General features: G+C 42.0%; 2 protein-coding genes across 11 annotated transcripts in view; both read left to right on the forward strand.

The window, feature by feature from the left end:
- STK38L (serine/threonine kinase 38 like) overlaps nucleotides 1-5,962 on the forward strand; it is a 58,915-nt gene extending 52,953 nt beyond the window's left edge. For 8 of the 10 annotated variants that reach the window (XM_053978482.1, XM_053978475.1, XM_053978481.1 and 5 more), the window contains 3 exons: nucleotides 472-563; nucleotides 1,729-3,865; nucleotides 4,009-5,962. In XM_053978482.1, coding sequence (XP_053834457.1) covers nucleotides 472-563; nucleotides 1,729-1,856 — 220 coding nt within the window. In that variant the 3' untranslated portion in view covers nucleotides 1,857-3,865; nucleotides 4,009-5,962. The remainder of the gene's footprint in view (nucleotides 1-471; nucleotides 564-1,728; nucleotides 3,866-4,008) is intronic. The other 2 variants (XM_053978483.1, XM_053978484.1) reach the window with 2 other exon arrangements.
- An 8,329-nt stretch (nucleotides 5,963-14,291) lies between these two features.
- Nucleotides 14,292-25,577, forward strand: part of BMAL2 (basic helix-loop-helix ARNT like 2) — a 44,731-nt gene continuing 33,445 nt past the window's right edge. The window contains 5 exon segments of the mRNA XM_053979143.1: nucleotides 14,292-14,324; nucleotides 14,326-14,401; nucleotides 14,404-14,523; nucleotides 22,584-22,731; nucleotides 23,971-24,006. Coding sequence (XP_053835118.1) covers nucleotides 14,319-14,324; nucleotides 14,326-14,401; nucleotides 14,404-14,523; nucleotides 22,584-22,731; nucleotides 23,971-24,006 — 386 coding nt within the window. The 5' untranslated portion in view covers nucleotides 14,292-14,318.

Consider the following 25,577-nt stretch of genomic DNA (forward strand, 5'->3'; position numbering starts at 1 on the left):
CTGTGTAGGTGCTAAAGCAGAGCCAGCCTGGTTTGGGAGAGAGATGCTGAGTGTCACAAAGAGGAGCTACACTCTAAAGGTTTTGGATGAGGTCCAGGCTGATCAGCACTGGAATTGTAAAGCTCTGGGTTCAAGTGCCATCCTGCTGGGCTGGGTTTGTGAAACAGGGTAACCACAGTGGTGGCTGGTGACAAGATCAGGGTGATAGCTGTGTGGCATATAAGTGTGGGATGCTCTCTCACTTAAAGATGTTTGCTCCAAGAAGACACCAATGGGGACAGGGGACAGGGAACCAAACAATCTCCCCATGGTGTCAGCAAACAGGAAAGTCAGATTCATCTGTGATGCACTCAGTGGAACCCTTGTGCTCTGCATCAAGGGAAGTTGTAAGTGTAAAAAGCTAAGTTAAAACTGGAACTTAATGTCTCATTTCCCAATATTCACTCTTCTGGCATTTATCTTTATTTGCAGGGAAAGACCAGCTGCAATCCCTATAGAAATCAAAAGTATTGATGATACTTCCAACTTTGATGAATTTCCTGAGTCAGACATTTTACAGCCAGGTGAGACTGCTATTGTAAATTCCAAATCTCCATCTGTGACATGCCAGAATACTGCACAGATGCCTTTGTTATTGTTTATATTAATTTTTCTGATGCCCCAGTCAAGTTAGTCTCTAGATCAAGTCTCTATATTTTCTTTGAAATATGAGTGTAGACCTGTGATCTCTCATACCTGCAAAGCCCAGAGATTTTAAGAATTCAAACTCTAGGTAAAAATGGTTTGCACAGGTAGTGAGCACAGAAAGCAGTGGAGTTTTCTGCCAAGCAGTCTGTCTAACCAGATTCTGGTAAAACATCATGTGCTGATTTGCTTTTCATCTTCAGTGACTTTTGAGGTTTGTGCCAAACATAATTGTTGAGATATTTGTGGGTAAGAATTTTCAGACAGTTGATTACTTAATGTAGTATTTGATACTGCTGAGTTGCTCTGTAAATCACTTCAGGGTTTTTTTTTTAGTTGTTGATTTCTCTTGGCAAGTTACAGGAAATTTTCATATGTAAAAGGCTTGGTTCTGTGACATACAAGTAGTCCCATGTTCCCACTGTTTTCAGTTACTTGAAGATTGGCACATGCTTAACAGTGATTAATTGCTGTCTGCTAAGTGTAGCTGTGTTAACAGCCATAAGAATTATCCAGAAGCTGTTGTTTATTTTTTTTTTCTGAAATGGCTTTTATTTAATGGTGAGGAAGTTTGTCCTTTTGATGCAAAGCAACACATCTCCAGTGCCTAAGCTGGTTAAGTCCATATTTGGATAATGCCAAGAACATTTATATTATTTTGGCATTTCAGACCCACTGAAAATGGTACTGTACATGTAGATACCTAAAAAATCAGAGTATCAGAAATGTCATGAGGTTTGTAATTGTGTATCCTGTGGGTGTGTCAGAGGCTTCTGCCAAGGTATGGAAACATGGTAGAGTGTGTAGACATAATTTTTTAAAAAGGGCAAAACAAAAACCCCCTTTTTCTGCTTCAGAATTCTCTCCTGAAATTATAACTCAGACCAAAAGGCAACTTGCCTGATTAGAAACAGGACTTCTTCCAGGAGTTTCTGTTGACTAAGGAAATAAGAGTTCAGGGCTGTTTAGCTCTGTGAAAAGTGCTCTCAGAAGCAGCCTAGGTTTAACTCTTTTAATGTGTTTGCTTTTGTTTCTGAATTCTAGTGCCAAACACAACGGAACCTGACTACAAATCCAAAGACTGGGTTTTCCTCAATTACACCTACAAGAGGTTTGAAGGGCTCACGCAGCGTGGCTCCATCCCTTCCTACATGAAAGCTGGGAAGTTGTGAAACAGAAAACAGCCCCCCAAAAGGAAATTACAAACACAAACCTCAGGTAGCTGCATCACCAGGCCCGCTTGGCGTTACTTATCAACACATCGACTCTGGTGCGCATTGATTTCACATGGAAATTCTACAGGATTAGGATTTCTAAGAGTACTACAGGAATTAGTTGGCAGTGCCAGCTGGCTTTTTTTTTTCCTTTTTTTTTTCCCTTTCCTTTTTTTTTTTTAAATATTTGAATATTTTTGTTAACTTTATTATACAAAGGTACTGGAATAAAAGGAACATGCATCGCTTTTCCTGCACTACCTACGTGTGGATAACAGTTAATTATGCCTCTCTGTACTGTGGCTTTGTTTGTACTGTAAACCATCTAATCCACCCAGGAGGGAAACATATCATTTGATGCAGCATTGTTGTTGTACTGCTCAGCTGGTGGGGTTTAGATATGCAGTATAAAGAAAACTGTCCACATTTGCAAACCTCTCTGAGCAGTTGCTCAAGGGTGTTCCATTTGTGGTCTGCAGATCCCCCATGAGTGTAGCACATGGAATTATTTTAAGTAGCAGTGTTCTCTGGGCCTCCTTGTGTCCTGTGTGCCCTCTCTTGCCCTGAGTGCAGGATTTTATCAGCTCTTCATTATCATCCCTTTTGTCCCCTTTCCCACAGTGTGTTGCAGTGAGGCAGTCCCTGTGACCTGTTTAGTGGTATTTCTGCTTTAAATGATCATTGGCAGTATTGCTGTTAGAAGTGATGATGCCTGCTGGCAATTTCGGAAGAAAAAAGTAATCTAAGTAAAAAGTATCAATATTTTTAGCAGAAGGGAAAGGTTCTGATAAGTTTTGAGGAGATGACAGAATTTCCAAGACTGCATTCCTACCTCTGCTCTAAAGCAGATCATCTTTGAGCTATTCATAATTCAAACATTCTATTCTCTCTGTGCAAAATGTGTTCTAGAGAAGTGATCAGATTGCTGCTTTTTCTTTTTTTGCCTCTCTGAGCAGCTGCAGGCAGAAGGGATCCTGCTCTAATGTCTCCAGAATCTCAGCCTCTGCTCACACAGAGGAAATGGAGTGTCCCACTAGATTCAGACTCTCCAGTGGACTCCTTTTCTTCCAGGATCTCCACCTGGCATGGCCTTGGGATTAGAAGGGATCAGCTGAGCCTGCAGCCCAATTTCCAGGGACCACCTAAATGTTCTTGTGGCCTGTCTGCAGCATGGTGACAACTTGACAGCTGAGCCAGGTCTCCTTTCCCCGGGCAGAGGAAACAGAAGCAGAAATACCTCCATGTGCAGGCTCTGGTTTTGTTCATCAGCCCAGCAGCAGTTCAGGACTGAGTTGTACTCCCTGAACAGTTTGCAATTATTTGGTCACTAGTGACTTTCTCTGCCTGTATTTACAGCTTATCTGCAGGGCTTTGAATCTATCACAGTACAGCAGAGATCTCTGCTGTCATTTTCTGGTCACAAGAGATATACAGCAATGAACAATTCCCCAGTGACTGAACAAGCAGAGTCACTGTTGCTGTCTCCCTCCTCTGAACACCAGTGAAAGGCACCCTAAAACCTCTGCGGCCTCCTCTGTGTGGAGCACAGGATGTTTCAGCATACAGCAGGAAAGATTCCACTGGACAGACTTTTGTAGCAATATGGGAACTACTGTTATAAAGCCATTAGACAAATATTTATTGCTGTTAGGCACTGTGGTATCAGCTGTTCTGAATTATTTGTATGCTCTGAAAAACATACGGGGATGTTGATCTGTTGCATAAGAGCCCATTTGCCAGCAAGGTTTCTGTGCATCTATGATGGGCAGGTATTCTTCCCTGATCCAGCCAGGATCCCTGATCCAGCCTTTCCTCCATGGTTTTGTCTCCCCTGAAGCATCTAATATCTGTTGTTTATACCAAACAGTTTCAGTCTTCAGCTCCTCAAAGAGAAGTAGCCACTGCCTCAGGCCCATCCAGTGTTAGAGTAAAGCTAAGCTGAGCTTCTGCCTGAGTGCTGGACTGTGGTAAGCACATTTCTTTCTCTCTCAGGATTTTTTATTGAGATGCACAGAGAGAAATAGAAATTGTTTCTTCTTTCATTTCTCTCTGTGCATCTCAATAAAAAATCCTGAGAGAGAGAGAAATGTACTTACCACACTGGACAGAGGCAGGAACAGCTCCTTGATCTCCCAGATTTGCTTCCCAGACATTACACCAATTAACATCCCTGTACTGTTGTTGGAGCAAGGTCCTTAAAAATTCTCCAGTGTTGTTCTTAGCCTTGTCAGAATGCTGAGGCTCAACCTGTGGCCATCCAAAGGCTGTAGAAAAACAATAACTCAAAAACAATAACTTAATTCCACCTTTCAGGCATTGTTCTGTCAGTGCCCCAACAGCTCCTGAGGCTTCTCAGGAAAGGAAATGCCTTTCCTAAGGCCTTGGCTCCAAAACAGAGAAGCTCAGGCAGGAGAAAAAAAAAACCCTGAGATGCAAACTTGGCCTCAAAGGACACTGCTATTCAAAATAATTTTCATTGGTTTTAATTTCCAGTCTCATCCGTGGAGCACCATGTGCACTGGAATTGGAATTCCTGGAACCACCACCTTTCAGAAGAGCACAGTAACCCCATTAACTGCAAAGAAGTCTTTGCTCAAACTTGTTGAGACAAGCTCAGTTTCATGGAAACTGTAAATGCTCAGTGATACTGGTGATTTTTTTTTTTTCTTGTGGGGCTTAGGGGAGGGCAGAGAAATACACACTTAATTTAAAGCTATCTATTAAACAACTCTGTCTGTACATACTCACTGGTTTACAAACTCGGGAAAAAGCTCAACCCTTCTACTTGCAACACTAAAGATAATACTAATTTAAAACTGCAGATGATTAATCATATCAGTGCTCACATACGAGTTACATCCATAAGGAAACAGCTTGCAGCCTATCTAGCATAAACTCCTGTATTGTGGTAGTTGAGTTTTTAAAATTTTTTTTAATAGTATTATTTTAATCAGTAAGTCAAGTTAAACAATATTAACTACTGCTTTTAGGATGATATGGGGTTTTTTTAAAGGTGAAACTGTGACACTGTAATGGATTAAAGAGAACAGCAGGTTAATCTACACTGGCTTTCAAAAAAAATGGAAGTGCAACATATCTTTAATTTTGTTTTTTCTGTCTGATTCCTTTGGATGGCTGTGTATTTTCCTTTGGCAATGTTTGTCACTGTGCCATTTATTTTTTCTTATTCTTGGAGTACCAAAGATCCTGAAATGGCTTGATGATTGCAACCATGTGAAAATTTATTTTCTGGAAGTATGTTTTGTTAAACTTTTGTTAAAACGTGAAATTGTGTATGCAAATTGTTATCAGAGGTTTGCTGGGACATTTATCTATTCCAGCAGGGAAAACTTGAGTGCATTGATGGAAGTGTAGAGCCTGAATCCAAATTCTGGATTGGAATTCCCTGAAAGTGGGGAGGAAGCTTAGATTGGGAACTGCAGCTGAGCTTTTGCACTTCGTTCCATCTCCAATCAGCATGAGTGAGTGGCCTTAGGTACAGGACATCAGCAGAGGTTGTCTCATGTGCAAAAGGAGTTTAAAAAATTGCCAGCGTTCAGAAATCAAATCTTGTTGATACTGCATTTGCACTGTTCAATTTGCCTTGCTGGAGAGTTATAGAAGTGTTATTTTTATAGGTCAATCGTTCCCCACCTGAGCTGTTGGAGACAGTCTGGGATAAGGGCACCTTATCTGCTAGAGGGAGTTCAGCCAGGGGGCACCAGGAACAGCACACAGCTCTGCTGTCAGCTCCTTCCCCAGGGGTGGCATTCTTCCTGTGCCCAGCAAGCAGGGAATGCTGCAGTCTAGCCCACGTAATGCTTAGGAAGTGCTCTCACTTTCTCAATAACACAAGCAATTACAGGTGGTGTAACACACTGTACCGTGTCCTTTTACTGCTGGGATCTCACAGCAGCTTGTTCTTGGAGTCAAAATGGCAACTGCTATATTTTTCCTAGACTGTTTCATTAGTTGTGGTTGGGAAAGTTACATAGAAGCATTATAAAAATTTATATGAGGCTTTTTACAGCATTTGAAAATAAAAGTAGCATTCTTTTTGTAAAGTTGCAGTTTTTGTTTCTTTCAGCCCAGTGTACTGGATTTCTTTTCCAGAATGGGAGATGTCTAAGGAATTGAGATCCTATTTTGTGGATTCTCATCTTGAATTCCATGGACAACAAAACACCCCAGTGTTGTTACACTCCATCAGACAGTAGAGAAAGCAAATATTCTTTGATTTATCCCACCTGCAGTTACATGAAGAAGCTACTTCTCAAATGGTTACTGATGTTCTCCAGAGTCTTACCTTCCCCATAGGCTGTAATTCATCCAGGAAAGGCTTCAGGGGCAGTTGTGTCCTTTGATCCACTATATAGAAGCCTTTCTGTCCTACTGTTCCACTTTCCCTGCCAAGTTCAGAGCAGCAGAAGCAGTGAAAGTTGTGTAAAAAGATTATCAGAGTGGAGCAGCTGAAAGCCAAGAGAAGTGAGCAGACACTGCCTGGCCTTGTCTGGAGCCCTCCTGAGAACAGGAGGCCTCTCTCCCTCCACTCCAGTATTGCTGCTCTCAGTAAAAATACAACAGAGTTTTGCAAATTCTATTTAATGGGATCACCTTTTTCTTCCCTTGACTGTGCATGATTGTATGGCAGAGATACACATCATAAGGAAATATAGGTTTAGTACTTTACCTCCTTGCATTACCAAATCAGGTATTCCTCAGAAAAAGCACTTGAATGGCAAATATGGAGGCTATGCTCTCAGCATGGGTAAATATATTTTTAAATCTTATATTAGTTTAGGGTTTATAAGACATACTGCAAATATCTATATTTTTTATTTCTTTGTTCTTATACAAAGTGTGCCTGGTACCTAAGCAAAACAATAATGCTTTAGACAATAAAAGGCTTTTTCTGACAATCTTCCTAAGGAGGGAGAAGGGAGGAAAATCCAAACAGTCTGTCTGTCTTGGGAGTGGGGACAATAGTGGCTCCCGGCTCTGGACTAGGCAAGGGTATATTTGCAGTTCAGGAAGTGCTTAATGTGTTTGGAAATGTAGAGGCTGTCAGGCATTGGAAGGGGCTGCCTAGGGAGGTTTGGAGTCCCCATCCCTGGAGGCTTTTAAGGAAGGACTGGATGTGGCACTCAGTGCTCCAGGCTGGGTGACAAGGTGGGGATCAGGCACAAGTTGGACCCAGCAATCTTGGAGGTCTTTTCCAGCCTTCATGGTTCTGTGATTCCATTGTTCTAAGGTAATGTGATTCATCACACATGTAAATTTTAAATATTGGAGAGGTACTAAAATGCCTGCCCCACAGCTGAATTTCCCAGGCGAAAGCAGGTTCTAAGGGTGGGTGGAGGCCCTGTTCCTTATGAGCCACGCTGGGTTCAGCTGTGCCAGGCTCTGTAGCATGGAATGCCTGCTCCTAAAATCCACCAGCTTCCAGGTGCATTAATACTGGGACAGCTGAAGGGCAAATTGATGTGTCTGTCACACACTGAACTGGTACCAGGGTTTGGACACTTCATCACTCAGGAGCACTGCTGCAGTGGGTGTGAGAGGAAATTAATCTCTCCAACGCAGAGGGAGCTCATCCCTTCCGCCTCCTGCTCCTCCTAGTGCTACTCCTGGGTTATCTGAGCCGTTGGAGGTCTCTGTTCCTGGGGGAGATGGGGTGCACAGACTTCAATCTCCTTGTACTGAGGAGGGAATGAGCACAGGGTTCTCCTTTCCCAACCAAGCCCAAGCTCTGCTAGGAACAGTTTGTTTTGGATCTGAACCAACCCTCAGTGCCACATCTTGTTTCTGTACCAGCTGCTTTAATCTGTTTCTAGTGAGCCACCATCTGCTGCGGCTTCTCCCTCCTCCAGGAATACATGCTGGCTCTCCGTGCTGTCCCCAGGCAGTTCACTTCCACTGGCAGCATCTCCTTCCCCTCCAGGTGCCTCTGCCCATCCTCCCCACTCCAAAGACAAAATCTTTGCCCTTGCTTTTACAGTTCCTGCCCTTGGAATTGAAGGATGAAGGCAGCTCGTCAGCAGAGTGAGCGCTGAGCCCTTAAAGCTGTTGTGTAAAAGTGAAACCACAGCCCCTGCTCCACATCTTGCAAGAGAGACTGCAGCTACAGAAGAGAGTGTTACAGACACATGGAGGTAACACCCTTCCTTCCTTCCTTCCTTCCGTCCATCCTTCCGTCCGTCCTTCCGTCCTTCCTTCCAGAGCTCTGTGCAGGACCTGCCCCCAGCATGGCTGTACAGGCTGGGAGATGGCGGTGATGGAGCTCCAACAGGAGGCAGATGCCAAGATATTCCCCCTGACCTCGTCTGGGCTCGTGTGGCCGTGCACAAAACCGACTGGAAATGGGAGCAGTGATTTACTAGGAATGCAAAACTGCAACAGCTTTGGACAATTCATTTCCCCAGTTCTACTTCCAACTTCACTGTATCTGCTTAATACTAGTGGATGATCAGATAAGAACTTCAGTGACTCTTTTGATTGGGACAGGGTGAAATCACTAGCAATCTAGACACACACGTCAAGATCTTCAGTCCAGCAGGCTTTCTTTGAGGTCTCATCCAACTCCCATTGACGTCAGCAGAAGATCCCTATCTAAAGCCTAAAGAAACTAGGAACAAGGATGGTCTTCAAAGCAAAATGGTTGCTGATGCCATGCCTTGGTGTTCCTTACAAATGAGACAAAAAGATTTCACTATTTATACAACTCAGCTAGTTGAAAAGCAGTGAGTGGAGGGGAGGCCTTTTGGCTTCAAACACAGTGGTAACTCACATGGCACTTCTGCTTTTAAACAGGACAATATTACCTGGTTTTTAATAACCAAAATCAAATTAATGCCTTGAGAAAACTTTGCAAAATGTACTATTTATTTATATGCCACTTTTAGGCTCTCATTAGACATTCAGAAACTAATAGCTTATGCCAGGAGCAAAAAGGCTATTTCAAAACTGAAGATTATTTTGTTTTTAAATCAGAAGTGACACCATCAAATTGAGAGACTCTGGGGTAAGAGATTTACAAGCAAGTGTATTATTTTGTGGGCAAAAACCTTGCAAGCCTGGACTCCAAAATTAAGCAGGCACTTTAGAAAATGTTAATCCTTTGGATTGCCTTTAATTTTGTTAGAAAATCACACACTAAATTGTCATCCTGCTGGCTCCAATACTGACATTAGAGAGGGAGAGCAAGTAGGATTTGGATGATTTTCTCGAGCTAAACTTGTTTCACCATGAAAGGAATTTGTCCATGACTCCCAGATGTCCAAGGCCAGAGTATATCCCTGTCACAATCCAGTTGGATACTGCAGAACACAATCCATGCTCCTGGTATTGTGCCAGCACAGCACAGTTCATTGCTAGTGAAGCCTGATTTTTATTTTTTTGGTGCTGTTTTTTTGCTTCTCTGAGGGGCTTCCATAGTAATTATTGAGCACAAATAATTTCAAAGAGCCTATTTTTACTATTAGCCAATTACAGTATGATTATGCTATTTACATAATTTTTGAAGCTAAAGACTCTCTGATTTGGGAAAGAAATATTGCTTTAAAGTGACAGCAGATTTTACCAATACATAGACACAGAATTTGTAGCAAAGTCAGTAAATTGCTTGTGGTGCCCTTAAAAGTAATCCAGTGACCTTCAAGCAGAATAAAATACAAATAGAAGACTGAAATAGATATAAAAAAAAAAAAAAGATTAATTCTTGTAACTAGCTAACTTGCTCCTATGTCCTCTACAAAACCACACTTGATTCTGTACTTTCAGTCATATAAGCCCATGGTCTTAGGGGAAACCATAAACATTAGTGTTCTGGGAGAGAAGGTTATGAAAAATCTCTGTTTGAACTTACAAAACTGAGTCACTTCAGTTTCCTGCTATTAAGTTTCAGCAGAAAAAAGTTCTCTGGCTTGCCCCAAGCAGTCATTCAGGGGTATTTTTGTGAGAAGTAGTACAAGTCACCCTAATAATGCGGAGTGACTCCCAGTGTTCCCCCTCCCAGGTCTTGTCAGTGAGTGTGTGTGGGGCCAGCTTGGCCCCAGCAAATACACAAAGAGATCCACATCATCGGGACAGCAGCTCCCACATGCTGGGAAACAGCTGAGACATGCCATGCTTTGGATGTGACAGGAGAGGAAAAAAGGAGGAATTATACAGACACTTTAAGTGCTCAGTCCCAGACTATTATTTAACTGCCCCGAGGTTTGATTGTTATTTTTACCCCTTTAGCACGTTGTTGTATAAGTTGTTTGGAGAAAACAGGCTATCTGTGGCTTACATAAAGCGTTCTGTTCCCTATTTTATTGCTGAAAGCTACTCAAGAGAAAGTGCTCACCTTAAAATGGGGCAAAAATATCAAGTGTGGCCTACTCAAAATCAGTGCCTTACATAAACTGGGATCCTGCTCTGCCAAGACTGGAGGCAAACTGTGCTATAAACACCAGTTACTGTCAAGTATTAAAGGTTCAGCAAAGAGCCCAATCATCACCTTTGAACAAGAAATGAGTATAATAAATGATGTCTCAGATCTGTGTTAATGATCTGGCAGCCCTTTATATTTGTAGGAATTATCCAAGTGCTGGCTGACATGACACTGACCATGGAGGAGGAACATGACAGGCAGAAATACTGCCAAGAGATTGATCTGATTTTCTGACCTAGTGCCAAAAACATCCACAGCGAATTGCAACTGCACTGAAAAATATGAAATAAAATGTGAATCAGGTAGGCAGTTCTGTTTCTAGTGAGGCAGTTAAAAAAAACCCCAAAGATTTTAAATGTCCTCATTAATGTTCCCATGTGGAGAGTTTGTATTTAATAGCTGTTTAGCTATTAAGCTTGTTAAAACACTTTTGGGGAATATTTAAATGTTTAACTCATCGAGCTTTATAACAACTGCCATATTCAACTTTCTGTGGTTCCTGAGTCCCTGAAACATTTTCAGTCAGTGTGGCTGACTCACTTCTGAAATCCCGTTAGCATTTGGGTGTCCACTGATGATGCAAACCTGAAGGAGGGAGCTCCCAGCTTCAAAACTGGGGCAAGACAGTATTTTAGCAGGACAAAAGATGACATTTAAGCTTCCTGGGAATAAATCGTTAAAAATTTTTCTCAGTATCAGTTGTGGTATATGAATAAAATAAGTGTGCATTAATGCTAGCAGTTTTCTCAAAGACAGCAACAGCATCTTAACTGATTTTTAGCTCTCCCTTGTGTTTTTTATTTCATTTAGGGCAGAAAGGGTTTGCAATTCCTTCTGTTCAATGCAAACTCTGCAAGAGCAGCTGAACCCATAATGATGGAAATACCTATATATATATATATATATATATATATATATATATATATAGTTGCAGTAGTAACAGTGGGATTACATAAAACATAAAGCTCTACAGTGAAAAGTCAGATTTCCAAGGGAAAAAAGCACCCTATGAAGAAGTGTGCATTGAGACTGTCACAGAAGCGCCATGGGGTTTTTTCAGCGGCACCCCCAGCTGGGAGCCATGATTCCCTGGCCTTTTCCCTGGAATATTCTGTCAGAGCTATGCACCCACTCCTTCCACATGCTCTAACCCTTGGGGTCTGCCACAGGCAAGATGCTGAGTTGCCCACTCCCACACAGACAAGGAACTTCCACATCAGATGGGAAATGTGCTGGGAGCTTCCAATTATAAAAGATGTCACGAATGGAGCTTAGGACTCTGTCTGAGGAACCATCCTCGAGATTATAGTTTGGAGCTTAGACAAGTGAATTCTGCCTACATCTCTGAAAGCTATGAAGGAAACACATCCTTGTTTTCTGGTTGGGTTCATTTTTTCCCCCAACTCTACCTAGCTAGGTGAGTTGCTGATTTTCCACCACATTGCATAAAATTCATAGGTGCATTTGGCTCACAGTGTTTTGTGAGGATTTACTTTCTCTAGCCCTCAGAATCACAGAATCATTTTGCTTGGAGAAGACCCTGGAGACCATAGAGTCTCATCAAGTCTCAGCACTGCCAAATTCACCACTAAACCACATCCCCAAGTGCCACATCCACACGTGCTTTAAATACCTCTGGGGCTGGTGACTCCACCACTTTCCTGACAGACTTTTCCAATTCTTCATTGAAGAGTTTTGTCCTAATATTTAATCTAAACCTTCCCTGGCACTGTTTGAAGCTGTCCTCTCTCATCCTATTGCTTTTTACTTGGGAGAAGAGACCGATCCCAACTGCCTTTTCATGTGTATTTAGTCACATTTTCTTACTCAGTTTTAGCAAAGGGTGTTTTTATCTTAAGAGTCTGCCCCTAGATCTGAAAAAACTGATTCCTTGTCTGCAGCTCTAAAGACATAAAATTTAACTTAGATAGTGACCACTAGAACTGATGATGAAAGAACGTAATATCCTTTGCAAAATATTACATCTACTCTTGCCAGCTCCACAAGAACCCCATTACTACCAACAGGCAGGGGAAAGCCCCCAGAACAGTGGGAGAAGAACACCTGCAGAAGGAGTTTTCTCCACCCCCACACATCACCAGCTCTACAGCTCTGGCCTCACTGGTGAGCAGTACCAGCTGCACTTTAAGTTCCCTCATGCCTGAGTTCATAGAATCACGGAGTATCCTGAGTTGGAAGGATCACTGAAGCCCAACTCTTGGCCCTGTAAAGACACCCAAACAATCCCACCCTGTGCCTGAGGTTGTTGTCCAAACACTCCTGGAGCTCTGGCAGCCTTGGGGCAGTGAGCATTCCCTGGGGAGCCTGTTCAGTGCCCCAGCACTCTCTGGGGGAAGAACCTTTTCCTGATATCCAACCTGACCCTCCCCTGACACAGCTCCAGCCCCGTCCTCAGCTCCTGTCCCTGGCCACACAGAGCAGAGATCAGGGCTTGCCTCTCCTCTTCCCCTCCTGAGGAAGCTACAGAACTGCTGTGAGCTCTGACCTCAGTCTGCTCTTCTCCAGCTGAACACACCAAGTGCCCTCAGCTGTTCCTTGTGTGGCTTCACCTCCAGGCCCTTCACCATCATCTCCTTAACCCTACTTTAGACATTCTCTGAGAGCTTTAGATTTTTCTTATATTGCGGTGCCCCAATAGAGAGAAGCAGCAGCTATGCAGCCCATGGAGATGGCACAGCTCAGGATTTATGTGCTTGAGCAAAAGCTTCTTCTGTCACAGCTGCAAGTGGAACTGAGCGGGCACAGGCTGCACTAACACAGGGCAGGACAGTGACAGAGGCTCTGTCACGTGGAAGAGGCACTGCTGAGGTCCACATGTGTTGTAGAGGTTTCATTTCCAACTGGTTCTAGTGGGATCTGCTGGAGGGAAGGAATGCCTGGGAACAGCTGGAACACACTAATCTTTTACAGGTACACCTTGAGGTTTTTGTGCACAAGGAACACCCCTCGCTCACACCAGCACTCCAGGGTGTGAACCAGAGCACTGTGATGGGCAGATTCACTTCAGAAGTGTGCTCCTGTACTGCCAAAAACCAGCTACAGCTCTGCTAACACACTTCAGCACACTTGTGAAGGCTATCTCTATTTTATGCTACTTTTCACTGATAGATGGGACTGCTCTCTGACCACTCACAGAAGGTCTCTGCTGACCAAAACTATTTCAAAATCCTGACGCTTCCTCAGATGAAGCATCCATTGTACAACACCCAGAGAAAGGAACACCAGCCCTGCCCAGCCCAGGGATGTGAGCAGGGCACCAGCTCGAGTGTTGCAAAATGGGGAATATGCCAAGATTATTTTAAGTCAGGATATTCTTTCATGTAAGGTCTTTGTATATTTCCAAGCCTAACGAGCAAGAATGGAGATCTACCCATTGGAAGAGGCAGCTGCCAGCATCCCTGACTCAAGGACATCCTGGAAGTAACATGTTTTAAGGATATAGTAAATCAGTGTTGATGTTTATCTGTGTATACACTGTTAACTTGGCAAAATACTCCAGGTCGATGTGTTCTACAGCTGAATTACATTCACTGTAACACACACACAAAAAAAAAAAAAAAAAAAAAAAAATCACGTCTATGTCGAAAAGACCCTGCCCAGGTGAAGACATGCATAGAAGTCAGCTGCATGGGAAACTTACATGGAAAATCCTAAACAATCCTAAAAGAGGTGCTGTGCTTGGAAACTTACTCTGAATTTCCGTGTGTAAATAATGGCATGGAAAGTCCTGCGGTAGTGCTTTATTTGCGGTATCACCACAGAGCACCCAGGCTTGGGCAGCTCTGAAATAAGCCATCGGTGTGTCTCTCGAGTAAAAGTTCCTTTTATTGCACTTGTCACTGAAACTCTCGGTTCGTTGCAGGCCGGGGATCGAAGCCGACCTGGGCGGCCCCCGTGAGGGGACCGCGGCGGCGCCGCCACCGCCGCACTTCTCGCGAGACGCGGCGCGGGGTGCGGGCGGCAACATGGCGGGGCGGGGGCGCTGAGGGGCGGCTGGCGGGGCAGCCCGCGGTCCCTCCCCGGCGGCTCCTCCTCTGCTCACCTCAGCTCATCCCCTGCATGCCGGCAGTGCCGGGGGCGCTGTGGAGCGGGGCACGGGGCCGCCCGCCATGGCCGAAGCAGGAGCGGGAAGCACCGAGGGCGCCGAGGAGGAGCGGCGGGCGGCGGAAGGTGGGAGCGGGTCCGCCCGAAGAGCGGGCGGTGGGCGCCCCGTCTCCCTCTCCCTCTCCCCTCTCGCGCCTTGCTCCGTGCGTGGGGGGGCGATGGCGGGTGCCGTGTGTGGGGTGTGTCTGCCTGTTTGTGTCTGTCTCTCTGTCTGTCCGCCCGCCTCGGTGATGTGGCACGGGCGGGTGTTGTTGTGGGGCTGGTGCCCGTGGGGCACTGCCGTCTTTCCGTGAGGGCGCTCGGGGCCGGTCCTGTGCCCGGTGCCGCTCCGGGGCCGCTCGCCTTTATGGCTAATTCCCGCTGGGCACTCCTCGCTGGCTGCTCCCGCTCATTGGAGTTCAGTGGAGGTACCTGGATCGCCCACACGGAAACACAGAATCACGGAATGGGGTTGGAAAAGACCTCTGGAGATGGTCCAGTCCACCCCCGTGTCAAGGCAGGGTCACCTGGAGCAGGTGACACAGGAGCGTGTCCAGGTGGGTCTTGAATGTCCCCGGAGAGGGAGACTCCAGGCCCTCCCTGGGCAGCTGTTCCAGGGCTCTGCCACCCTCAGTGTGCAGAAAATCTTCCTCAGGCTGAGGTGAAACTTCTTGTGTTTAGTTTGTCCATTGCTCCTTGTCCTGTCCCTGGGCAGCAGTGAAAAGAGCCTGGCAGCATCCTCTTGGCATCCGCCTGTGTAATGGTCACTGTGCTGTACTGCTGTGACAGATCTGTCATCATACTGATGCGATGTGCACTAAAAATCTGGGGGGTTTTGGTTTTTTTTTGTTATTTTTAAACTTAGTTTGTAGTTCACTGTTTCTTGTAGACACGTAGCCTTGCCTTCCTAAAACTTTAGTACGGGTTTGTTTTTTTTTTTTTGGTAGGTAAACAGAATTTAGTATTTTAGGTATAGTGACTCTGGCTTTTCTCCCTCTGTGTGTGTGTGTGTGTTTGCCCACGCTTGTATGGCGACCAAGGTTTGATCTTTCCATGTTTTTAATCATAAGTTTCTGATACTAAATCAAGGGTGGTTGTAAACCACCAGCTGCTGCTCGTGTTCCTGCTTGGAAACTAGTAGAAGGGAGCGTTTTGCATGGGGTGTGGGGGAACACAAATGGTCCAATCCCTCCTGAGCCATCACTGCAAGTCTGTGTAGTTAGCACCAATTCTTCTAGGCTTAGTAGTTGTTTTCTAAATGCCTCTTGGGTTATGTGTGCTTTAATGTATGTGGGGATCCTTGTTGTCTCAAATCCTTGATGTATTTCTGTCTGTGCTGCTTGATTGTTTAAATACTGTTGTAAAATTTTGTGGCAAATAATGTAGAGTTTGAAAACAAAGTGGTGGTGGTGGGGTTTTTTGGTAGCGTTTTTGTAGTCTGCTCAACAGTGCTTAAAACTTAAGATTTATTGTTTCTATATCATGCATATACTGAAAGGAGAGAAAACTATCAAAATGAAGAAAACTACAAATGCACAGGCATTTCCATTTACAAGTAGATTTGGGAAATCAGTGAACCACAGGCTTTCATGTTTTATTGTGAGATAAACCCCTATCCCTGCTTTCTTCAGCTGCCTGTGTTTATACCTGTTCTTTTAGTGGATTTTAAATAAACAAGTTTTGGGTTTCTTTGTTTTTAAGACAAAAGTATCTTAATTGTTTGTGGGTTAGTGCCACACTAAAATTACCTGCCTAAAAGTTTTTAGGTTGTTTTTTTTTATTTGAGTGTACACCTCATTGTTGGTACATTTGCACATTATGAAAAACCAACTCTAAACTGAACGTTTCACATCCAAGAATCAAATTCATTGTAAGAAGAAATAATTTGATTGGTGATTTTGGAAGCAAATAATTGTGAACTTCTGAAAATTCCCTGTTTGGACTGCAGGGCCAGCTAAAACCATGGAAGTTCTGCAGCTGACTTGATAGGACTCAGCATTTTGCAATCACACGATTCCAAAACTTACAAGAAAACAACTCTCTACCATTCTTCTAGGAGTATATAATTGGAAGGGATTTGTGGTTTGTTTTTTGTTTGTTGGGTTTTTTTTCAGAAATGAGCTATGATATATGAGACTCCCAATTCCTATCAGTGCTTTCTACCTGGTGTGGGCATGAAAGTGCCTGGGAAAGCAGGGTACCCTTTCCAGGCCTTGGGGAGGATCTTTTCATTAGCTGTTCCTGCCTTATTTTATTTTTTAATACACTGATAGAATTTGCCAAATACTTTGTGTTTGAAATCTGTGAAGTAAATGTGTCATTTAACTGGTAAGTTGTGATTCTTCACTGCTTCTCTTCCAGTTAATGAAAATAAGTAAAATTAGATGCGGAGAGTAATCAGTTGTCTGTGTTATTATTTGATTTAAATGTATGTAATTCAGAGTGTTTTAATTTTTTCTTTTTTTCATTTTGTGAGATTAAAACCAAATCCAGCGTTCTTAACATAGACAAGTTTATTCTCTGGGTAGTGTTGTTCATAAGATGCTTTCATTACTGAATTCTCTGTATCTTGCTCCTGCATTACACATACTTATAAAATTTGGGCAAAGAATAAGCTGCTTTTGTCCATACGTTTCTACTATTTTCAGAACTTCATTCCAAAGATTGTTGTCCCAGCTTTCAATAAGAGATACTGTAGGTGATGAGCTTGATGCCAGACTTGCTGTAAGTAATTTGAAAACACTTTTCTTGGCCTATTTTAAAGGTCTAAAATAAATAAATTCAAAGAATTTTTTAGAACAACTATCAGCTATGTGTAGAAAATATGGTTCTTTGTTGTATAGGTGTTGAGATGTGCAGGACCTTAAGCTGATATCACAGCACCTGTAACGTTCTTCCTTGCGCACTCCTGTACGTGTGTAGGCTGTGTGTGTCATTGTCACGCTCCCAAATGAATATCTGCAGCAAGAATTCATTAAAATAAACCAAAAGTTTAGAAATTTTACTCCAGAGTAAAATGAAACCATTTACATGGTGTGGAGTTATTTGCCTCTGTCAGTGTAAAGCCATTCCCCCTTGTCCTGTCATTCCAGACCCTTGTCAAGAGTCTCTCTCCATCTTTCCTGTGGGCTCCCTTCAGGCACTGCAAGGCCACAATGAGATCACCCCAAAGCCTTCTTTTCCCCAGGCTGAACAATCCCAATTCTTTCAGCCTTTCCTCACAGCAGAGCTGATACATCTCACATCTTAAAAAAAGGAAAAAAAAAAACCCAAACAAAAAAAACCAAACTCCAAACAAAAAGAAAAACCAACCAAAAATCAAACAGAAGAAAAAAAAAAACCAACCCCCCCACCCCTCCCAAAAAAAAAAAAAAAAAAAAAAAAAAAAAAAACAACTAAACAAAAAGACCCACCAAAAATGATGTTGATTGTGACAGAACTTTACAATCTAAAAGGAGCTGCTCTGGCTGGGCTGCACAACCCTCAGGTGCCACTTCATGCTCACTTCTACAGAATTTGGAGTTCTTAAAAATTGGCAGAGCTCAGATTCCTAGGGGTTTGGAGGGTTTTGTGCATACCAGGTACATACCTTTGGAAAATACACATTTTCGGAGTCTGTGGTATCCGTGGTCTTAGAAATCTGAATTCAAAGCAGCCTCTTTCTTCTCCTTTCCTTTGAAAGTGTTTCAAAATAGGAAGCTGGATTAAAAGTTCCTTATTTTTGGAAAGGTTGTGCCAGTGTTAACACATTATTAATTTAGTTCGTTGCAGAGCTGCCGCATTTCTCCAAGTCTCACTTATACCCAGACTATGGAAAGTGTCGCCATAAGCTTTATAAATGTACCTCTTTAATGATATTTTATTTCAAGCCCATTTTACTGTAAGATCTTGGTAGCTGAATTTGGATATTCTTTTTTAAACTGGGTAATAAATGAGGGCTGACTGGCAGCTCTTTTAATTTATTTATTTATTAATCCTACATGACTTCTATCTTCCTGCTGGTTTTTGGAGTGCTAATATGTATCCTGCAAATCTAGACAGAAAAGCTAACCCTGCTAGGGGAGAGTGGTCTTGAGGTAGTGCATAATTAGGGCAATAATTTGGAGAGCCTGTCTTGGGCTTGAACTTGTTGCATGTGATGCAAATAGGTGCTGTCTGTGGCTCTTATGTTTTAAGAATTGTGTGATATTTCTGTACTTGGGGTGGGTTTCATCTCACTTATCTTTAGCTGTCCAAGTCTGAGGCAGTTCCTTTGGTCCCTTTATAATTACTGACTAGAGATAGGCACTCTTGGGCTGTATCTCATCTAACCAACTGGAGGAATCTATTTTAGATTGAGATGAATCACCCTAGAACTGTTTTATTTCATCTAGCCAAATGTAGGAATCTATTCTGGGGAGAGATGAATCACCCTCCCTCCAAGAGGGACCAGAATGGCTACTTCAGATGTGGACATCATTATTGGTTCAGATGAATCTCCCTTTTTATGGCTGGTGGAGTTTGGCCATAAACCTTTTCTAAAAGCTTGTGCTTGCTTAGGAATTGAAAACCTTAGTGTTTGTAGAGAAAACAGCTCAGGAATGTGGCATGGGATTAGAAAATATTATTATCAGTAATTGGAAAAATGTGGAGTCTCCCAAGCTGTGTTTCTTAATGCATTGCATGGGATTGACACAAAAATTTTGCTGACACAGGAACATGGCTGATTTTGTTTGTCTTTGTATCTCCCCCCAAACAGCAGTTTTGTGCAGCTCCTTGGCAATTGTTCCCTTCTTTGCCGACCCCTTGGGGACTCTAATTTTTATTTCTTTTCCATGTAGAAAAACACAAGAGTAGGGGATGCTCTTATTATGAGAAATATATATTGATAACCATCCCTTAAATATTTTGTTTGCCCAGTTATGAAATACACTAAAATGAGTGTTGAACTAACAGTTTTTTCATTTCAGATACACTTCCTGGGAAGGAACTATTTCCCATATGTATTTGTACTGTTTGGATGGTCTTTGCTTTTTCACAGAGGGAATGATTCCAGTGGGGGAGTTCCTGTATTATTCTCCTTATTTTCATCTGTCCCAATGTGCATAATATGCTTTAAAAATATATTTGATTTTTAATATAGATAAGCATATAGGCTTAATGCTGAGAGGCAGACACAGATTATAATAGACATGTATTTGAGGAACTGTTCACTTGCCATTAAAATCTGGTTATGAGTATTCCAGGGCATTAGCAATGGAATGAACAGTAATAAAATGTCATTTCTCAGCTGGAATTTTATTTGGCTTGCAAGCCAGACTAGGGTAAGTAACACCCTTTAGAGTGGTAAAACAAAACATCTCTAGTTGACTTAAACTGTTTCTAGTAGTTTTAGAATTCACTAATGATTTTGGTTTTATAGAAACATCAACTTGTAATAAAGATTGGTCTTTCTGGATATTATTTCTCGTGAAGCAAATGTGCTATGAAATTGGGAATGATTTCAGTTTGTTTCATGTGTGTTTAGAGGCGTTTGTTGAGATGTCAGTGATATGAAAATATTCACAGTAAATGCAAGTATAAGAAATTCAGCCAGGTGCTCAAATAACAGGTAAAAATCCAAGGTTTTCTGATCACAGAAAAAATCCTGGTTATTTGGGTACATTCTAGACCATTCTCTTTGTGAACCTAAACAATGTTAAATCCTTTATTCAGCTCTCCCAAAGTCATGTAGTCAGAGAGGGGAAGAAATCTTTCATCACAGCCTACACAAGGTTGGGACACTTCAGGGAGAGAGTGAGCACCCTGGAACCACCCAGTATCGTAATGATGGCTGTTATGGAGCCCTCAGAGATTATTTTCCATCACCCTTCCTGTCTTCTCAAAGCTGCCTTGGCTTTAGGAGCTGTTTCTGCCCACTTCTTGCTCAGTGAGTGATAGGTATTAAAAAGATTTGCTCTCTTCTGTTAAACTGCACATAATCACTGTTCAGCTATGCTTGGTTGTTCTGAAGGTTTACATTTATTTCTCTGTTTATTTTCTTTTGCATTGTTGATGGGGGTTTGGGTTTGGTTCATGGGTTTTCTAAGAATATATATATATACATATATATATATAAAGAATATAAGCTGCATGCTGAGCATGTCAGGGATCAGTACAGATTCTTAACCTTATGTTTTTGTCCAAGATCAGCCACCCATCATACTGGGATTTAGTTTGTCCCAGGGATAGTGTTAAGAATTTAATTTATCAACTAATAATTGTAGTGTAGAAGTTCTTAATAGGTCACTGTTACTGGTAATCTGAACATATTTTGTTTTCTCACTTAAGAATAATGAAAATGGGTGTTGTTAGTAAAGGTAGAAGAGCTAAGTACAGTATTCAGAAATTGTTGCTTGAGTGTGAGGAAAAAAAACCTAGTTGTTTAATAATATTGAAGATAAATTGGAAAACCTGTAAAAGAGGCCTTGGATTTTGTTCCTTTTAAGGGAAGTGTTTGGAAAGCAGGCTGGCCATCTGTGTGCAGAGCAGTATTTAGGTCAGTGGGTCTGTGCTGTCCTGCTTTGTTCCAGGACAGAAGGATCTGTTGTGCTGAAGGCATTCTGCTCTTGGAACCTTGTAGGTTGCTGTTTAGTAAGTACTCTTTTATGAATATTCATCAAGACTGATTATATTTCAATAGCTTAATCAGGAATTATAGGATGCTGTGACCTGGGCAAATTAAAACTACTCCTTCTAAATAAACAGTTCCTTTGGATCTGTCAGCATTTTTTGTTTGTTTTGGAATTGTGTTAATAACAGAAATATAAAATGAGACTTTTAGAGAGACTCATCATAAAAATATTTCAGACATTTACCACTGTCTTGTATAAATACTTATTATATTTATGTCATTTCTTTTTATATATTTTAACATCCCTAATTTGAATGTGATGTGTATTTGAAATAACTAGATTTTCTTGCTGTTACAGATGTCCAAAGGTTGTCACTTATTTGTCAAGTATTTGTTGATTCTTTGTTTCCACCTCTTTTTTTGAAACTTCCTATGTGACTTAATGAGTTAAAGAGCTTTCTAAAATAAAACAGGAGCTGACTTTGTGTTGTCTGATTTGATAGAGAGAGGATTAGTGGAAGACCAGGCAAGCTGTTGTTGGAGTATTAGCCTATTTTCATTTAACTCTCCAGAGCTGTATTCCAACACCAAATGAAAACCTAGAAGGTAATTTTCCTGGTGTGAAAAAAATATCCTTTGTATCATTGTTTTTGCACGTTTCTACATTTTTGCAAACAGCACAGATGCTAAAAAAAGAGAGAAAGCTCACAAGAAATTGTCCCATTTTTCTTCTTGCTGGATTTTCAAAGTACTCCTCTTGGTTTTTGCTGCCTGCTAGAAGCAGGAGATGCTCACTTCCTTAAATGACATCTCTTCATCTCTCATTTGTCCTCACTGGCACATGAAGCCTAAAGGAGTTCCTGCATTTGCTGAAACAGTTAATTCTGTCTCTTTGCCTAAACATCAGCTGGGTGATTCTTTGTGATGGCTGTGTTGAGACAGAAAAACAGTGTGATAGTGCTTATGTTCCTTGAGACTGTTCTCCTTTCCCACTAGGTTGCTAGGATTCCTTTGACTTCTGTCTTCTCTTCTGTCCTTCCCAGAAACAACAGTTTTCCTTAAGAGAAGAATTGTGAAGGGATCTTGACAAGTTTTTGAGACTCTTCCAACTTCTGTGGCAGATGTTCTGTGTAATTGTGGATTTTATGTCAGGAATATGATTATAGCAAGCTTCCATTTTTTTTTATATCCCACTTTATTAAAAAACATAGTTCACAATATATTTTAAATTTTCATTTAGTTTGAGGCACAGTATTTTGATCTGCTGACAAATGGCACAGCTGGTGATTTTGCAGTGGGATGTCTGAGGTGGGGGGGAATTTAAGAGCAAAGGTTGTATGAGGGGAGAGCTGTTCTATATTGCCTTGGTGTGTTGATTGGGTTGGTGAGATCATTGCAGCACTGTGGGAAGGTGGTGCACTCTTTGCTGGACTTGGCTTTTTGTGTCAGAGACACAGAAGCCACGCACAGACAACTTTTTGTCCCTGTGAGGATGAGAGTGGATGCAGAGCAATGCCGCTCTTGCTGGACACTGAGCCTTTATTGTCGCTGCCAGATAAGTTCTCCGTGGATGGGAGCCCGTGTGTGGCCTGTGGAGGGCCCAGCCTCATGAATCCGGTCTCTAAGGCTGCCACCACCACTCCTTTCAATGCCGCCGTGCCTGACATTCCAAGGAAACGCAAGGGAAGTGATTCTGATAAACAGTAAGTGAATCAAATCTCTGGGCTCAACCTAAATCTGAGACATTAGTTTCTTGTTTAGGCAACATGGTCACTGTCTTTCCTTCTCCTCTTCCTTCCTCCTTTCTAATCCTCTTTCCTTTTTTCATTGCCATTACATTTACAATGTCTTCGAGATGTGTTCTTTGGCAGTCCCTAATTATTAAAAATAGAAAAAATAATCCTTAAATCCAAGGGATGTATGGAGGATTCTGTAATACCATTTCCTGGCTTGAAGTGTCTGCATAATATGTCTCTAATGCTGAAATTTCAATCCTAATTTTTAGGGTTTTTTTTCTCCTTCTTTGCCTACTAGTAAAAGCAAGTTCTTAAGTTGCTTGAAGTTTCCCAGGCACATACTAGAATTTTACCTTCAAGCATGAGACAAGATTGCTGGTTGAATTGTTTCATCTAGAACTGCTGCTTCAGTGACTAGAACAGCCATTTCCTTAAATGTGGAGACAGACCCGTGACCTAAAAATGGGGACTGTCCTCTTGTAATGCTCATTATTTTCAAGTGGGTCATACCTGACTGCTGAGGGGACACTGTCAACTGTTTTATCCTGTTCTGTAACTGCCAAACAGATGCCAGTTAACCAAAAAAGTGATATATTCAAAGCTCTGTAAATTAGGCAGAAGTAAGAGACACAAGGTGCAGGTGTAGTGCACTACAAATATCTAAACTAGTGCAGAATATCCATGTTTTAAAAGGTGGGGAATAGGAGATGTACATGTATTTGTGATTATTAAAGGTCTTCTCTTTAATCACTGCTTCTTCCATATGTAGTCCATTGATCTGCAGTAGCTGTACTGTGGGTGTTGATGTAATTGCTAACTTGGAGATTCAAGTGTGTTGTGTGGATAACTAAAAACTCCAGCAATATGTTAATTTCCGGGGAAAAAAACATAGTCTCCATTCTTTCTCAGTATCACTTGTTGATTTTCACCTGTTCAGTAAAAGTGTTGGTTTCTTGGTAATGTTTCCCTGAAGTTTCGATCTCCCTGATAAAAAAAAAAATATTGTCCAAGTTGAAAAATTAATTGAAAAAGTAGTGGCTAATACGAAGTAGTAATTAGGTTCTAGGACTAATGATCCTGCTGAAAACAACCAATCAAGTGGAGTTACCACTAAAATTTTTCTGTGACTTTGTTTTTTTGGGTCTATCAAGTCATCTTGTTGTGCTTCAAACTCCATTTTACTTACTTTGTGATCTGTTTCTGCAGAGATGCAGTTGAAGTTGATGGTGATCCTCAAAAAAGGTACTTTTATGAATGAATACATTTCTGTTTTGACTTCTGTGAACTTGTCACGCTTTGCTGTTTGCCTAGATGAGCTGTGGGGTTCCTTGAGGAGTGCTTCATCTCAGGGCAGATCTGTGTACAGTACAAGGTGATAAACATTTAGTTAAGGAACAGGATGGACAGGTCCAGTCATTGTTAAGGGTTCCCGATAGTTCTTTCTAAGATGATGCTCTTACCAAACTTGTTAGTATTGAAGCTTAGAATGGGAAGGAGTGAAAAGTACCAGTTCAATAAGAAGACTTAGGGAGGTGAAGGAAATATTCTCATATTCTTCCAGGACTGGTAAATGTAAACATTTTTGTTTGGTTGTTTTAACCTTTTAAGGTGCTTTTAAAATTACAAGTATAATAACTATGTTAAAATAATGCTGTTACAAAGTGGCTATGCAGCATAAGCAAACCCTTTGTGGAATGTATGTGCCAGGAGGGTTGGTCATTACATGGTTACTGTGTTGCATTTTCTTTTTTTTTATCTGGATACCTTACTTGGGTAATATTGTTTGTAAGTAGCCATGCAGTGTTTTTATAGAATAGACTGTTTCACTTGGAAGGGACCTACAATGATCATCCAGTCCAACAGCCTGAGCACTTCAGGGCTGACCAAAGGTTAAGGCACATTGTAAAGGGCATTGTCCAAATGCCTCTTCAACACTGACAGGCCTGGGGCATTGACCACCTCTCCAGGAAGCCTGCTCCCATGTCTCCCCACCTTCTCGGTACAAAAATGCTTCCTAATGTCCAATCTAGACCTTCCCTGCACAGCTTTTAAACCATTCCCTTGTGTCCTGTCCTTGGATACCTGGGAGAAGAGCTCAGCACCAATCTGTGCACTTCCCCTCCTCAGGAGGCTGCAGAGAGCAGGGAGGTGGCCTCAGCCTCCTTTTCTCCAAACTAGACAAACAGGAGTCCTTGGCCACTCCCCACAGGACATTCCTTCTGTCCCTTTCATCAGCTTTGTTGCCTTTCTCTGAATTCATTCAGGGACCTTCCCATCTTCACCAAACACCTTGTCACATTTTGGGGCCCAGAAGTGCCCACAAAATTCAAGGTGAAGGCACACCAGTGCTGAGGACAGCAGGACAATTACCTCTTTGCCTATCTGGTGTTTGATGAGCCCAGGATGTGCTTTACCCTCTGACTGCCTTGAACTGGGCCTGCTGTCAGCCAGCATCTCCAGGTCGCTTTCTGCAGGGAAGCCACTCTTTAGTACATATCTTAAAGGATCTTTCTTTGGGGTTAAATTGGTTGTTTCTTTGTGGATTTTTTCCATAGTGCTCATCATGGAAAGTGTGACTAAAAAACCTCCTTTTCTGCCTTTAAAACATTTGCTTCCATTTTAGAAGAACTGGGAAAGTATATTTAATAAATCAATTGAGAAAGTAGAGAAAAGCTGGTGTTCTTTATTTTTTCTGATTAACACCCATTCTGTCCTTTCTACTACCAATTAAATTAAATATACCCACATTATACCCACATTATACCCACAAAGTGGAATTTCACCCTCTGTTCATGTAGTCAAGGTGGTTTTAA

This window comes from Vidua macroura, chromosome 5, assembly GCF_024509145.1.
Source record: "Vidua macroura isolate BioBank_ID:100142 chromosome 5, ASM2450914v1, whole genome shotgun sequence".
Classification (NCBI taxonomy): Eukaryota; Metazoa; Chordata; class Aves; order Passeriformes; family Viduidae; genus Vidua; species Vidua macroura.